Consider the following 16690-nt stretch of genomic DNA (forward strand, 5'->3'; position numbering starts at 1 on the left):
CTTGGGAGGTGGAGACATGTTTGAACTATTCTGTGCTGCTGGATCCTCTGCTTTGGGTTTGGAACTACTCACTGTTGACTGTTGACTGACAACCTGCTTTATCAGACGGTGTTGAGGCAATAATAACAGTCATGGATTGAGACGAGTAACCGTAGATCTCGTAGTCATGCATGCGGTGAGTCTGAGTTGCTTTTGTGTGACATGACATCCCTGTGGAGGAGGAGACCTCTTTATCGGGCCTGTTCTCTGCTGGCTCCTCTGCTTTGCGTTTGGAAGTGCCTGTTTGGAAGTGCCTGTTTGGAAGTGCCTGTTTGGAAGTGACTGTTTGGAAGTGACTGTTTGGAAGTGACTGTCAAAGTGTTATCAGACGGCGTTGAGGCAGCAACAACCATGGATGGAGTAAGCTCATCTGTCTGAGTGGGTGGGTCTCATCTGTCTGAGGCCCTTCTACAGCTTTAATGCAGCATGGGAACCTGACATGCAGGATGGAGTGTGGGAGAATGTGGAGGGAAACTGGTCACATCCACCATCACTGGCCTGTAGGGCTGCAACAGTTAACCAAACAAATCAATTTAATTATTTAATAATAATAATCAATCAGATCCACAAGCCTATGACATAGCACATTGCGACGCATTGCGAGCTTGTAGATCAGCTATTTTTGTTTTTTACAACACCGTTGTAAATCTATTTCATATCTCTCATGCTATAGATTAGTAGCTTGTTAAGGATATTTGAATACTTAGCCTGATACTGACATGATACTGACCATGATGCTGACATGATGCTGACATGATGAGAGTGTGTGAGTGAGTGAGTGAGTGAGTGAGTGAGTGAGTGAGTGAGTGAGTGAGTGAGTGAGTGAGTGAGTGAGTGTGTGTGTGTGTGTGTGTGTGTGTGTGTGTGTGTGTGTGTGTGTGTGTGTGTGTGTGTGTGTGTGTGTGTGTGTGTGTGTGTGAGTGAGTGAGTGAGTGAGTGAGTGAGTGAGTGAGTGAGTGAGTGAGTGAGTGAGTGTGTGTGTGTGTGTGTGTGTGTGTGTGTGTGGAGGGGCTTGTGGGTATGTTTGTGTGTGCGTGGGCTGTTGTAAAGCAACCATGAGGGTAAGTTAACCTTGCGTCACCAGGCTTTCCACCACGGAAGAAAACCATGAGGGCGATGTGGGTTGGCAGTTCTTCCTTGGTCGCCTACTGTGACTGTGCAGCATTTTGTTCAAAACGGGCAACTCCTGCAAACTTTGGAACCCAATCTTAGCCAATCAGAACGGAATATGACAAATTGGACAAATACGTCTTGATCACATGACCAAAGAGATGTTTACCGATTTGCGTGAGGTTTGGACAGAATCTGTAGGAGTAACATAAATAATACAAAAATCAGCCATGAGGGGCCTATTTCACAAAAGCATAATTAGGGGTTAAGCCTGGATTTAACACCTATCCTGGCTTAATTTAGCCAGGATTAGCGATGAATCGGTTTCATGAAAGCTGAATTATCTTGCCAGATTAGTTTAGCCAGAGCACCCTGGATAAGTTTATACATGACTCGATTTCACGAAAGAAAATTTAAGCAATCCTACTTTAGTTACCATGGAAATTTAGCTGTGAAGTTAGCCTGGTAGGGACATGGCTAACAGCCAAGTTTACTTAATCCAGTGCCTTGTTCTTCAAGTTTTTCCACAGTTAATTCAACACATGTTGTTAAGAAGATTCCCCAAACTCTAAGTTTAGTATTATTGTTTATGTTTTTTCCTCTAAAATGGACCCTTTGTTTCCACTTCAATGTGTGCTGAGTGCACAGCAGTTAATTGGCCAACTAGTTGCACCTGCTGTTGATTTGATGATTTGCAATCCCATGCACCTTTAAAAGCAAGTGTTTGGCCAGTGTGTCAGGTCTGGTACAGAGAGCAGCAGCAGAGGCTTCAGTGTGTGCGTCCATTCCAAGTGAGTTTGTTTTTGAGTTTGGATATGTTTTTGATGTGCAGTATAATGAAATTATGTTTATGTTACTTTGAATACATGTGGGTAACTTCTCTCCTTGTTCTGTATTTTGTTTTGATATACAGAAAACCACACACAACTAAACTGCAAATGCTGTAACCCCCTGCACAGTGTGAAAAATAAAAACCACAAAAGAAAGAAGTGCGTCCTAATTTGCGCACCTCGGTGATCACACCTAACAACCACCAACACCTTCCACTATTGAACGTTTTTTACACATGTGTTTGTACATGGCTCATTTTAATGACCCTGCATTCAAATACAATGAAATAAATACAATAAGATATAATCAATTTTTTTTTTTTTACTATAATTTTTATCCCACGATTTTGTAACCCACATTTTTTTTTCACCCAGTGCCAATTGCCTATGTAATCCTGGCCACTACCTGCCCTCTGCCAGCCTAGGGAGAGCCCAAGCTGAAGCTCATGCCTCCTTCAATGCATGAGGAGCAAGCAGGCCGCTTCTTATCACCCGACAGGGGGGAGTTTCCCTGGTTGGACATAGCGCGTGGAAGGAACACGTTATTCCAACCAGTTCCCTTCTCCTCCATCACGATATAATCAATTTAATTATATTACTGAGATAGAGTGTGACCATGAATCATAAATGTTTCACAATGACTCATGTGATATGTCATTGTCACTCTGTTAACACTATAGTTCATATCGTTGTTAGATGTTTGATAATATATTACATATTTGTTTTTATATTATAAAAAATGTCTGACGTTGTCATGGATGAACCTCAACCTGGTGTTTGCACTTTCTCCATTTTTGACTGTTCATTCATCTACATAAACGTTCGGATTTCAAGTATAACGTTTTTGACCCTGGCAAGAATTGGAGTTGAAACTGTGATTTCGATGTTCCTGTTATGTGCTAGCACATATTCACACCTCAGTCTATAGTTCTTTCTTTGCTTATGTGTTCTAATGCTTATTTGTCCTGTGTTTAGTGTCTATCCTGCCTTGCTGGCTCTGCTGCCCTGGTCTGGCTAGACACCTGTCACTCACCTGGGAGTGCTCTGGCTGCCCCTCCCCTTCTCAGCTGTGCTGCATTCGTGATTAGGGCCTAGGTCTATTCATCATAACCTTTATTTCAAAGGATATAAAGGATATATTAAAAGGAGCTGTAGCCAGCATTCATGATCTCCCCAGCACCCCAGCAGAGCACACCTGTATATTTGATCTCTTGCATTTGTTTAGTTGTAGTTCTTAATTTCAGTTCCAATGGGCTGGTTGTAAGTATTGTTTGTTATGATTTTCGGTTTCTGGTTAGTTTAGCTTATTGTATGTTTTGGTAGTTTATGGGAGTCTGGTGAGGCGACGGGCACATATTGCCTGGCTCACCAGACTCCCCACTTTTTAGTTTGGCCAGCCCATTACTACTTTTGTTTGGTTAGGACATTTATTTAGGTCTTTGTTTTGGTTAATGTTTTATACCTCTACCCTCCTGGTATATTTAGTGACCTGGTTGCTCACATGAACCCATTGCACATGTTTATTTCTGAATATAAAATACATTTCATTGCAATTGAGACCTGATTTTTGTCCTATTATGTTATGGTCACTGGTGTTCGAGCCAAGTGTAGTGGCTGTAACAGTTCCTTAGCTTTAGCTCAGTCAGAAGAGCTCTTGACTTCTGACCACAAGATCATGGGATCGAATCCCAGCACAGACGCCGCGGCATCTGACCAATCTGGCTCCCACGGTTCAACTATCTTTTTTCGCCTTTATCATAAAGGTTGCTGGACAATGTATGGAGGATGAAATGCATAATTTATTAAATAATATAAAGGTAGACAGAACTGCCTTAGAATCTCTGCTGATGATGTCACAGGTAGTTAATGGCAACCATATCTTATGTATTTAATTTAGAGGGGGTGGGGGGCAGGGCTGCCAACACTCCTGGGTCCCGCATGAGTCTCCTGGTTTTTGACCATGTCTCCTGACACTCTTCTGGATCGTCATTTCTTCTGGTTTTCTACTGGATTTGGTATCAAACTGACAAACTCCCAAAATTCACCTGGGGGAGGACCCCCAGACCCCCCGGTTTGGGGGTGTGGTCAGCGCATGCCATCATACAGAGATATTAACTTTTAAGTAATGAATGGTTATTATTAAAGATGGGTCTTACACTTTGTAGTGACCAAAAAAGTCACTACAAAGTACTACCAATCAACTCTAAATTGCCTGAAACGTACTCCTAACAGGTTTTTGGGGGGACGATTTTGGCCTCCACACTTAGTGATTTTTTCGGATTTAACTTTCGTTTCGGTAGTGACAAACTTTCGTTTCGGTAGTGACACAATGGTGAAAAAAAAGATTTACTAAGTCCAGAGCTCGATGAATGTTAGGGACCAAAACTACAAAACTACAAAGTACTACCAATCAACTCTAAATTGCCTGAAACGTGCTCCTAAGAGGTTTTTGGGGGGACGATTTTGGCCTCCACACTTAGTGATTTTTTCGGATTTAACTTTCGTTTCGGTAGTGACAAACTTTAGTTTCGGTAGTGACACAATGGTGAAACATGTTTTTACTAAGTCCAGAGCTCGATGAATTTTAGGGACAAAAAAAAGTCACTATACAAAGTACTACCAATCAACTCTAAATTGCCTGAAACGTACTCCTAACAGGTTTTTGGGGGGACGATTTTGGCCTCCACACTTAGTGATTTTTTTCGGATTTAACTTTCGTTTCGGTAGTGACAAACTTTCGTTTCGGTAGTGACACAATGGTGAAAAAAAAATATTTACTATGTCCAGAGCTCGATGAATGTTAGGGACCAAAAAAAAAAAGTCACTACAAAGTACTACCAATCAACTCTAAATTGCCTGAAACGTACTCCTAAGAGCTTTTTGGGGGGACGATTTTGGCCTCCACACTTAGTGATTTTTTCGGATTTAACTTTCGTTTCGGTAGTGACAAACTTTCGTTTCGGTAGTGACACAATGCTGAAAAAAAACGATTTACTAAGTCCAGAGCTCGATGAATGTTAGGGACCAAAAAAAAAGTCACTACAAAGTACTACCAATCAACTCTAAATTGCCTGAAACGTGCTCCTAAGAGGTTTTTGGGGGGACGATTTTGGCCTCGACACTTAGTGATTTTTTCGGATTTAACTTTCGTTTCGGTAGTGACAAACTTTCGTTTCGGTAGTGACACAATGGTGAAAAAAAAAGATTTACTAAGTCCAGAGCTCGATGAATGTTAGGGACCAAAAAAAAAAGTCACTACAAAGTACTACCAATCAACTCTAAATTGCCTGAAACGTACTCCTAACAGGTTTTTGGGGGGACGATTTTGGCCTCCACACTTAATGATTTTTTCGGATTTAACTTTCGTTTCGGTAGTGACAAACTTTCGTTTCGGTAGTGACACAATGGTGAAAAATGTTTTTACTAAGTCCAGAGCTCGATGAATTTTAGGGACAAAAAAAAAGTCACTACAAAGTACTACCAATCAACTCTAAATGGCCTGAAACGTGCTCCTAAGAGGTTTTTGGGGGGACGATTTTGGCCTCCACACTTAGTGATTTTTTCGGATTTAACTTTCGTTTCGGTAGTGACAAACTTTCGTTTCGGTAGTGACACAATGGTGAAACATGTTTTTACTAAGTCCAGAGCTCGATGAATTTTAGGGACAAAAAAAAAAGTCACTACAAAGTACTACCAATCAACTCTAAATTGCCTGAAACGTACTCCTAACAGGTTTTTGGGGGGACGATTTTGGCCTCCACACTTAGTGATTTTTTCGGATTTAACTTTCGTTTCGGTAGTGACAAACTTTCGTTTCGGTAGTGACACAATGGTGAAAAAAAAAGATTTACTAAGTCCAGAGCTCGATGAATGTTAGGGACCAACAAAAAAAAAGTCACTACAAAGTACTACCAATCAACTCTAAATTGCCTGAAACGTACTCCTAGAGCTTTTTGGGGGGACGATTTTGGCCTCCACACTTAGTGATTTTTTCGGATTTAACTTTCGTTTCGGTAGTGACAAACTTTCGTTTCGGTAGTGACACAATGCTGAAAAAAAAAGATTTACTAAGTCCAGAGCTCGATGAATGTTAGGGACCCAAAAAAAAGTCACTACAAAGTACTACCAATCAACTCTAAATTGCCTGAAACGTGCTCCTAAGAGGTTTTTGGGGGGACGATTTTGGCCTCGACACTTAGTGATTTTTTCGGATTTAACTTTCGTTTCCGTAGTGACAAACTTTCGTTTCGGTAGTGACACAATGCTGAAAAAAAAAGATTTACTAAGTCCAGAGCTCGATGAATGTTAGGGACCAAAAAAAAAGTCACTACAAAGTACTACCACTACTCTAAATTGCCTGAAACGTACTCCTAACAGGTTTTTGGGGGGACTATTTTGGCCTCCACACTTACTGATTTTTTCGGATTTAACTTTCGTTTCAGTAGTGTGATGACCCATCCTATTTGTGTGTAGTGTTGCTGTGATTCTAATAGTGTTCTGTTTCTGTGTAGGAGGAGGGGACCAGCCTGCAGGGGTGTGCTTAGACGACGAGGCACACCTGACTCCAATCACCTGCTGGAGTATTTAAGCAGGCTGGTCAGGGCCATTGGCTCTCTCTCTCCTACACAGGAAACATTGTTTGTTTTTGTTTCCTTCTGAGTTTAGTTCTCCTTTGTTTTGCACCTTGCACATACACTACATTTTCATACATCCAGACATGCATTACACTACTGATACCACTGACTATCCACACCTCACGCTACTTAAGTATTAATTTCTGATTATTTTAGTTATCAATAAATACATTTAAACTTAACCCTGTGTGTCGTCTCCCATTTTTGTCATGATGAGATTCAGTTCATGACAAGATGGGGGCTCGTCACTTTTTAGCCTAAATTAGTGATAATAAAACTTAAGCGTTTTTTATCACACAATTAAGTTTGTTATTTAGGTTTTGTTGGGTTTTGTTCTTAAGTTGAACAAATTGGTTTGGGAGACACACACAGTTTGTATTTTGGTCGGGGGGAGAGAGCATTAGGAACTCATTTTTTTTCTTATTGCAGGTTTCTTTTGGAGTTAAGTGAGTGGGGTAGTCCTTGGGGTTCCAACTCCCGGTAGATTTTTAACAGTGGTTCTCCTTATGGGAATCTCTGTTTTTTTTTGGGGTTAGTTAGACTGTGTTCCACAAAAGATGGGATGGGGTGGTACCACCGAGAGGCCTTGTCGGAATGGGTGACTCGGGAGGGCCACTGAAGACTAGGGGTGAGTGAGTGAGTCAGTTTGTGGTAGGCAGGTCACTGGGCACACACAATACAACGCCCATACGCCGTACATACGACGTCCCAGTCAGACCTCAGTCAGCAGCTGTTTTGCCAAAAATACGTTGAAACGACGTCGACACACGTCTGACTCGGACGTGGTATGGACGGCGTATTCACGGCGTTTCGGCGTTGTATTGTGTGCCCAGTGGGTAGAGACGTCTGTTGAAAAGACACGTCTTTGTGCAACTTGAATTATGGATTTTTTATTGCATTTTCAGTTGCTGAAAAGTAACAGTTTTGGCCATAATGAGGTTTCCGCCGGACAGACAATATATTTATATTTATATTGTACATGCAAAATTGCTGCTATACGAAAACGTATTGTTTCTGCACTGTTTCTTATTTTTATTTTCCTTTGTATACAATGTCACTGACATCACAAGGTATTCTTCATTTTAGGTATGGTCCAGTCCAGTATATTATTAATTCATATCAGTCACTGTATTCCAGTGGGGCAAGGCAGCCTACTGTAAGTCTTAAACAAAATATATTAAAAAAAAACTAAAAACGCCACACACTGAATATTTATCAAACCCTATCAAAATTAAATGTAATGCCTCAACTCCTACAATTCCAAGTGCTTGTCAGGGTGGGGGGTCCCCAGCTCAAATATCATTATTTTGGGGGTCGCGGCCTGAAGAGGTTGAGAACCACAGTTCCAGGGCATTAATTTGCGGACTGATCTGAGTGGGGCAGTTAGCCATCTGAAATATTTGCCGTTACTTGATTCATCATGAAAATGTGTGCATTTTTACTAATTGAGTCACTGCCTTTCATTGTCTTTTATAGGAATATGTGAAACCTGGCTTTACCATCCTGGCTCGACACAGCCTGGCTTGACAAGGTCTAGCTCGACAAAGTCGCTCCTTTTCAGCCTGGCTTGGTGTTCATGGAACGGAATAAACCAGGCTGTACGGACCTGACTTTGTCAAACCTGGATTTGACTTAAGTCCAGGCTTATTTAATTCTCCTTTCGTGTAATAGGCCCCCGGTAGCACTATAACAGGCCAATGTGAGAGATTTGGGGCCGAGGTTCTTTCTAGTTTCACACCGATCAGTCCAACGGTGCCGGAAATTGCTGATCTACAAACTAAAAACGCCACACACTGAATATTTATCAAACCCTATCAAAATTAAATGTAACTAGACCATACCCGGTCGGCGCAGCCGTGGGGGGATATACGCACATGATCTGGCAACCCGGGAGGCAGTTTGTCCCATAGCTGGGCAGCCGCAGCTATGGGACGACATTCTTTGACACAAAAACGCTAATAATAAGCTGAGATTTGATGAAATTGAAAAACGGGCTTCACAGTTAAGTTCAGATGGTAATGGTCAATGGCTGTGTGCAAAATCAGAGCAATTGGTCCAGCCAGTGGGGAGAACCGGGTAGCTTCACCACCACCACTACAAACGCACGCACAGAGGTTACTAGAATTATAGTAGGATTATTATAGTAGGATTATAGTAGGATGCCTCAACTCCTACAATTCCAAGTGCTTGTCAGGGTGGGGGGTCCCCAGCTCAAATATCATTATTTTGGGGGTCGCGGCCTGAAGAGGTTGAGAACCACAGTTCCAGGGCATTAATTTGCGGACTGATCTGAGTGGGGCAGTTAGCCATCTGAAATATTTGCCGTTACTTGATTCATCATGAAAATGTGTGCATTTTTACTAATTGAGTCACTGCATTCGCCCCGGTACGTGTGTCTGTCTGCAAGTAATCTGGCAGACTATTTGCACTGCCAACGGGCCAAGTAACCCAAATCCTCATCTTTTTCATTCATCAAGGCAACCATGTTATTTTTGTGAATAACCTCGGACTGATACACGTCTGCGAGTGGAACTAGCCAATTGTGTGCACGCTGTCCGTCTGACATATATGGGATCTACACTCCTTTCAAAAATGGGAACCTACTCAAGTCTGACTCCAGTGCTCACTGTCTTGCAATTTCAGGCATGTTTGACAACATGCCACACAATATTTCTGTGTGTTCACTGTCCAAAGATTTGTCTCCATACAGCCCGTCACTCTGGTTGCACCATAATGATGTAATGACAGTCCTTTATTTTAACCCCCCCCCACCCCACCCCCAAATTGCCCCATGCCTTTTTATACGCGCACACAACCCCAAAACCTTGTCAACACATGCCTCAGACAGATGGAGGGAGGTACTGTTGTAGGGCATGCCTCCTAACCTTCTTTGTTTTCTGGTTTGCACTGTAGACACTCTGCCATGGCAAACATTTTTTTTATATATTCTGCCAGTTCAGCAGCCACTACCAAAACAAATAAAAATATATAAGAATCTGCTTTATACAAAAAGTTTAATTATCCTTTTAAAATGTTTGTACACTCAGTATGACAATGTGCTTACACAATACTTACAGAAAAAAGTGGGGTGAAACTTCTTTTTGTACATAGAAAAAAATATAATAAACGGAAAAGAAAAGAAAAAAAAATAATCATCATCATCCTCCACCACTGAAATCAAACAGAGAGGCCTGTGAGAGTCTGTTGGGGGCACTGTTTTTTTTTTTACTGCTTGATGTGGGGACTGCCACAGACAGGAGGGGCTGAGCTGGTGAGGCTGCGAGGGGTGACACTCACAACACCACCACCCACCCCTCCTACTTACCCTACTCCCCCAGTGTACAGGTTAGTTCTATAACACATTATTTACATGTTGAAATCAATGAATAAGTCTGTTTTACAAAGTATTTGCTTACATTACTCCCCCCCTCCCCAAAAAAAAGAAGACATGTTTTCAATATATTCACATATAAAGCAATATACATACTTGACAACATGTTCGACAATTAATGACCCCCATGCTTCAGGAAAACAGTAACTTTGAGGCTGGGACGAGCCTCAGACCCAACCGTTGGTGCCAAGAGGTGGTCCAAGAGTCTAATAGCTAATGTGGACACACAGTTAAAAAAAAAAGTAAAGAAAGAAGTAGGAACAAGTATACATGAGATGTTCAGAAACATGTTAAAATCACAATGCTACAACCACCTCCTCACATGAGAGGAGGAAACAGCGCCAGGAACAAGCTTTGAGGGTTAAAATAGGTTATCATTGCTGTCGGGCAGAAACATCGTAACTCCATATTTCAACTTTTAATGTTTTTCCCCCCCATAAATTAATGCCTTACTTAATCGTGCGACAGTCACGCAGAAGTAGCGAATATAGCCAATCTACAAGCTCACATGTCACATGTTTATGTATCTTTTACATTTTCAAAGTGAAAGTGGTTAAGTCTGTCTGTGAGTTTTATATGTTTAACAAATGAAAAGTACTAACAAGATCTTGTGTCTAAATAATCACTTCATATAAACACAGGTTCTTTTTTTTCTCCTTCATTTCCTGAACAGTAACGGTTTTGGACAGGTTGCCGCCCGACAGTGACAATATGTATGGGTTGAGTGGGGTAAAACAGACACACAGCAAAACCATATGTGATTGAAACCATTTCCAAATCCTGCTCACATCATAGCAGGACTTTTGATGAAACTATGTGATATTGAAGCCAGGTTGTGGACATATCATACTTAGAGAGGGAGAGGTCTTGGAAAATGCAGGAATTTCGATACGGATGGCGAGCTGACCCCAGTCTACATCATGCATTCATAGAGCAACACAAGGCTCCAAAGACTTGTGGTTGGAAGGCAGGGGAATGAGACTGGAAGCCCCGACTTCCACAGCCCAGCTAAAAGCAGCACCAAATAGATAAGAGTCCGTGGCTGGGGTTAAAGAGCACACAAGCAATGTCCAATGTAAAACACTAAACAAAACTGTTTCAAATTTGATCCATTTCTAAAAGTGGAAAGTTCTGAAGAGCAATTTATATTTCCTAGGTGATTCCTCTCATTAATCCTTCACAGGCAACAGCAGAAGTTTAAAAGCGAACTTGTTGAGGCCGATCATCTCAGGAACATTTAAGATCCACCCAAGAGAGGGGAAAAAACACTAAAAACCAAACATGGTAGTGAAAACATTGAGTCTATGTAGCACCCCTTGATGTCAACCTCTCTGAACAAATTCAGTGACACCAACATCTCGACAGTCTCGTAGTTTAGGGGCCCATGGCAGACCGGGACTGGGGCCCCGGCCTGAGAGCTTTCTTTCTGGGCAGCAGTTCACAGTCTTCGTCATTACTGTTAGGTATGAAACTACGCCACCTATCCTCTGGTTTGAGACAACAAGTGGTTCAGGCTGGCTGGTTCATACGTGGAGTGAGGGTAAAGGCATTCTGTGTAGGGCCTCCTCCCATTTGCCCTGGGGCGGGTGGACTCGCTGTGGCTACATTAACTCCAGCTCTGTGTCTTCCTTGGGCCGGTAGACAGTGCCGAATCGTTGCATGTACTTCTTGATGTACTCCTTGGTCTTGTGCTTTACATTCTCGTTGCACTCAAGGTCTTCGGGGTTCTTGCAAGCCTTCAGTTCCTTGTTCATAACGCCGTGAGTGAGCTAGGAGAAATGAACAAACAGAGACGCAAAGAGAGTTAAGACTGGGCAATTAACCGAAAATATATATCAACAACTATATTTAGAACAAATAACCAATTTAATCTTGCTCATGTATGTTAATCGAATAATCGACAAGCAGTTCCTTTTTTTAAATAATAGTTTTTTTTAAAGAAAAAAACCCTGCATACTGTCTTCAAATGCAATTAAAAAGATTTAATGGGAATAACGTTTCTGTCTGTTAGACCTTCATCATGTTATCTTTAGGAACCTTTAGAGTTCCTAGTTTTTTTTCTTCAGGGCGTTGGGGCCCTCGTTTGGTATTCTCCTACGCACCTGTTGCTTCTGTAGGTGTGCAAAACACGCTTTTTAAATAATAATAAAAAAAGTCTTGTATGTTAACGAATCGTCACGAAATAATTGTCAAAATCGAGTATGATTAACCACTTAACCCTGTATTATACTTTGTTTGTTGTACAATGGTGGTGTGTTTTTCTTTTGAAAATAACGAATCTACAAGCAAGCTCACAACACATCGCAATTAGATCTGCTATTTTCACTTTTTTATAATCGTAATCGAGGCAAAAGCTTGAAATAATCGTGATATTGATTTGAAGTCATATCGTCCACCCCTAATTAAGACATTTTTTCCTGCCTGTCAACATAATTTAGATGTACAAGGGCAGTTAAATCTGACAAGTGGACATTTGATAGCGACAGCTTTCACCACTCTTGGGTTTTCTCGTTACATTTTGAGACAAAGAAAAGTCAAGCTCCATAAATGAGCCACGCCAGAATGCTAAGCATTCACAGAAAGTCTGTGTCTTGGTGCGTATGAAGTTACAATTTGTACCATGCACAGTTTACGTGGGTCTCTCCCTCTGTGTTTATTGTGCCCCTACGCTCAGTGTCCAAATGACACTCAATATAAACCGGTCCCTGTGGGGCTGTGGCCGACAATTCTCTGAATCACCAGGGACCGGGGAAGAAAAGAGGCCGTTGTCCTTTGAAGAAACGCTGGCTGAAAATGTTGGGAACTTACAAAGGAATGATTAAGGCAAACAGAGGGGAGATGCTAGTCTGGATGTACAATGTTTCCCAAGTGTCTCGTTCAAAAAAGAGAGTACAAAAAACATTGTTCGGCTGAAGAAAAGAAAGCGTGGGAGCTCAAGTGTTTTGGTCTGGTCTGAGGGGAAGCTTTGAGAAATGAGAATGCTGTCTTTGAAGTTAAGTGCTAACCAATACTTTGATTCCATGTTCTCTGGCTAGCCGGAGACTTTGCACCCCCAAAAATGTTCCCTCTGCAGAGGAAAAGTGCTGCTTTGCAATGTCTAAATACGTGTGTGTGTGAGCGTGCGTGCGTGTGTGTCTGTCTGTCTGTCTTTTGACATGAGTCAAGTGTTACCTTTCTGGCCAGATGTTTGAAGTCATCTGTGTTGCTGATGCGTCCGAGTTTGCAATCTGGCTTTCGGTACGGGTTCAAACACTGCACGATGAACTGGGACATCTGAGGATCACACACACAAACACACAATCAAAAACAAACCGACACCAAACAAATACAACCTTTTTTAAAACATTGCCATTACATTCTCATCTGTGCTAGAAAATATGACAGTAGGTATGTTGTTAAATGTTGAATCTGTAGTCAATATATCAATTAGCCACTATTAACAAATTGTGTGCCAAAAACGGTCCGGACCGTTTTTGAGAATCCATGCGTCATGTGCCATAAACGATCCGGACCGTTTTTGACCCATTTTTTTTTTATACGTGGGGCCCACGTGGGGCACTCAAACGAAACTTTGGGATCATCCAAGGAGTCTCTGAGAAGGAGAGGCCGGATGTGGATCCATGTCAAAAATCCTTCCGGTCGGCCGCTCCAATGTTAACTCCTTGACTAAAAGCTTAATATCTCCATTTATTTTTAACGTGGTGGAAGTGAGCCGTTTTCGATCGGCGATCACTCTGCAATGGAGGATCGCGTTAGAAATATTATTGTTCCAGGCGTTAGTCGGGACCCTCCGCCGTCTCGCACGCACGCTTTGTTTACATGCACTTCCACGTCAGGGCTTCTACAGCACGAAACATATCAATGTAAGTGGATGGAAGATATGCAGGCACTGAACGTACAATATTTTAATAAACCTCTGGCACACAATGTGTTAAGGCTTCAATCAAGTATGTGTGTCGGCAGGCAAATTAATTTCAGCATTGGGAATAAAAAAGGAAAGGAAAACATCTTGTAATAAAATTGGTAGTCGTTTTGACATTGACATTTTAATACCGGAAATGGTGATGACACTCACCTCTTTACGAAAAGTCTCTTTGCTCTTTTTAGCCAGTTCACTGGAAGTGTCTGCCTCAGCTGTCTTAGTGGAGAACTGTAAAAACACAACATAGGAAAACACCAATTAGTTCCCTCACATCCCACAATGGAAAAGCCCAAAGTTCAATCCTAAGGGGTCCTGCTGAAGTCTCCTTGTGTGTGTGTGTGTGTGTGTGTGTGTGTGTGTGTGTGTGTGTGTGTGTGTGTGTGTGTGTGTGTGTGTGTGTGTGTGTGTGTGTGTGTGTGTGTGTGTGTGTGTGTGTGGCGTTTTTAGAATCGGCCTCAGCTCTAAATGGGTTAAAAGGTCACATTTGACACCAAAGCATGAAAGTAACAAAATACCAAGTGAACAAATGTGAGGTGAAACTCCAAGTTTTTTTTTTAAATAAAATATCGACTAAAGGCCTTTGCAGACAGGGTGCGATTAGTCAATCAGTTTTTACCGCATGCGAAAAGACGCACGAATCGAACTGAGTTCGATTGGAAAAAAGAAAACGCATCGCCGCAGCCACTTGCCGCATGGCAAATTTGGAGCCGGTGTGCATGAGGTCATGTGTTCTTTTAAAAAATGATATTGTCCGTTTTTTCCGTGCGAAAATCGCACCCTGTCTGCAAAGGCCTTTAGTCAACACATGAGACAAACATAAAACAAAAAGCAAAAAGTCAAGTGAACTACATACGGTCTTGTTCACATTACCAGCCTGGCACAGATGCTCTTGAAAAGTAAATCCTTGGTCCTAATCTACTTTCACTGCCACAACAATACCCTTTATTTCAGTAAGCAGTAACAGGATGGAACAATATAAAAACAATGGTCGTCATTATGCAAACAAAACTGATCTGAATACTGCAGAAAAAGACAATTTCTGACCAGCAACGGCAGGCAGCAGTGACTTTACAACGCCACCATTACACTGCAACATGGTGAGATTCCACAGATCAAACGAACGGGGAGCGAGAGGCTGGGTCCGTCCGCGGCGCGCCGTGCCCAATTTCCCCGGCTCAACGAAAAATGGCAGCTGGCCCTCTCGACAGCCTCACTTCCTGCCCATTTGATCTGCGGAATCTCCAAGTGTTCAACGGTTGGACTTTTATCACCATGAAATGATGAGCTCCGACAGCAGCTATCAAGGTCAATGGGGCGGCCAGTCAAGCAGCACCTGGCCACCAGCCCCCCACCCCGTCCCCCGGCCACAGGAGCCACGCAAAGTGGGGATATCCTGCCAGGAGGCTCCCTCACCGGCTCCTGAGCCTCGACAACAAAGGCCGAGCGGCAACAGCTGAGCGCTTATGACCACATCAGGGTAGTTGAGGATCAGCGATGGATTCACACGTGTGATCTCCACACCCCCTAAGAGGGTAATGAGGGGGTACGGATCAACGTGAAACATGGCAGGGAGAAGAGAACCCAAAGGAAGGTTTACCACATACCATACATGTCCTAGTATAGGCGAAAATTGCAAATATACAAGATCAGCTATTTCAGTTGGTGTAGAGGGAAAAAGGGAGGGGACCAAGTATAAACCCTTAGCTGTCCATCGGGATTGAGCGGTTAAATAGACGCGCACAGTCTTGGTTGAACACACTGTGTAAATGGCTGCCCAAGTGACAGAGAACATTAAAAAGCTATAAATTAAAAATGGGACAGTGTCACAGTTATGTGAAAACACGGTGTATCTATTCATTTGCACATAGTTTTATTTAGTGTTGTCCCTGACGTCTATTGTGCGCCTATTGTTTTTCTGTGGCTGTAAGACAACAACCCAACGGCCTGTCTGAAGGAAGCTGGAACAAGAGCTGAGGTGGCATGATGGCATTGTAGTGATTATCAGGAGGTCACAGGTACAATCCCAAAACAACCAAGTGGACTTGTTGAAGTGTCCTTGAATGAATCCACTGCATACCGACTTGTGGATTTTGATCACAAGATAATAACAGATGGTAGGATTATAGTAAACACTGCACTGCAGTCGTATCTGTTTTAAGTCACTATGGATAACAGCGTCAGCCGTCAGCTACAGTGTAATGTAAGTGTAGGTCATCCTCAACTCTGTCAGTTAAATGACTGAAAAAACTCCTGAGTGAACACAGGTTATCATTTCAACAGCTGGACATAATGTTGGAAATAGTCCACAACCTGGTCGGCTATAACTGGTGGACTAGAGCTCTGTCATAAAAAAGAGTCCATCTCTCTCTGACTATATAAACTAAAGTAAACCACAGTGAGGTGCACATCTTTTAAAAATCGATCCTGGAGACAAAAGGGACACTTGCGTCGTTAGCCTCTAAAACGAAAAACCACAAAAAAACGAATTCAAGCTCTCCCAGCTGGTTGCCATTATCATCAAAGGCAGGATCAAGATGGAGAAGGAAAACAAAGTAGGCAGAGAGAGAAAGAGAGAGACAGACAGAGAGAGAGACAGGAGTTGGCCCTCCCCTCTGTATGGGACAGACAGCTTACTATCTGAATAGGGGAAACAACTCAAGGATCTTTTCGTTACAGTACACAATTTGCAAAAAAAATAAAGAAATCATATTGCAAAATGTCTGATAAATATCGCAATTCATACTGCGATTCATTCAAATTACAA

General features: G+C 42.2%; 1 protein-coding gene across 2 annotated transcripts in view; it reads right to left on the reverse strand.

Moving 5' to 3' along the window:
- Window positions 1-9608: 9608 nt before the first annotated feature.
- setd2 (SET domain containing 2, histone lysine methyltransferase) overlaps window positions 9609-16690 on the reverse strand; it is a 33477-nt gene continuing 26395 nt past the window's right edge. For both annotated transcript variants that reach the window (XM_084053636.1, XM_084053635.1), the window contains 3 exons: window positions 14080-14154; window positions 13176-13277; window positions 9609-11773 (listed from right to left, as the gene is read on the reverse strand). In XM_084053636.1, coding sequence (XP_083909762.1) covers window positions 11606-11773; window positions 13176-13277; window positions 14080-14154 — 345 coding nt within the window. In that variant the 3' untranslated portion in view covers window positions 9609-11605. The remainder of the gene's footprint in view (window positions 11774-13175; window positions 13278-14079; window positions 14155-16690) is intronic.

The sequence above is a fragment of the Gymnoscopelus microlampas genome (genome assembly GCF_963454915.1).
Source record: "Gymnoscopelus microlampas genome assembly, chromosome: 3".
In the NCBI taxonomy this organism is placed as follows: Eukaryota; Metazoa; Chordata; class Actinopteri; order Myctophiformes; family Myctophidae; genus Gymnoscopelus; species Gymnoscopelus microlampas.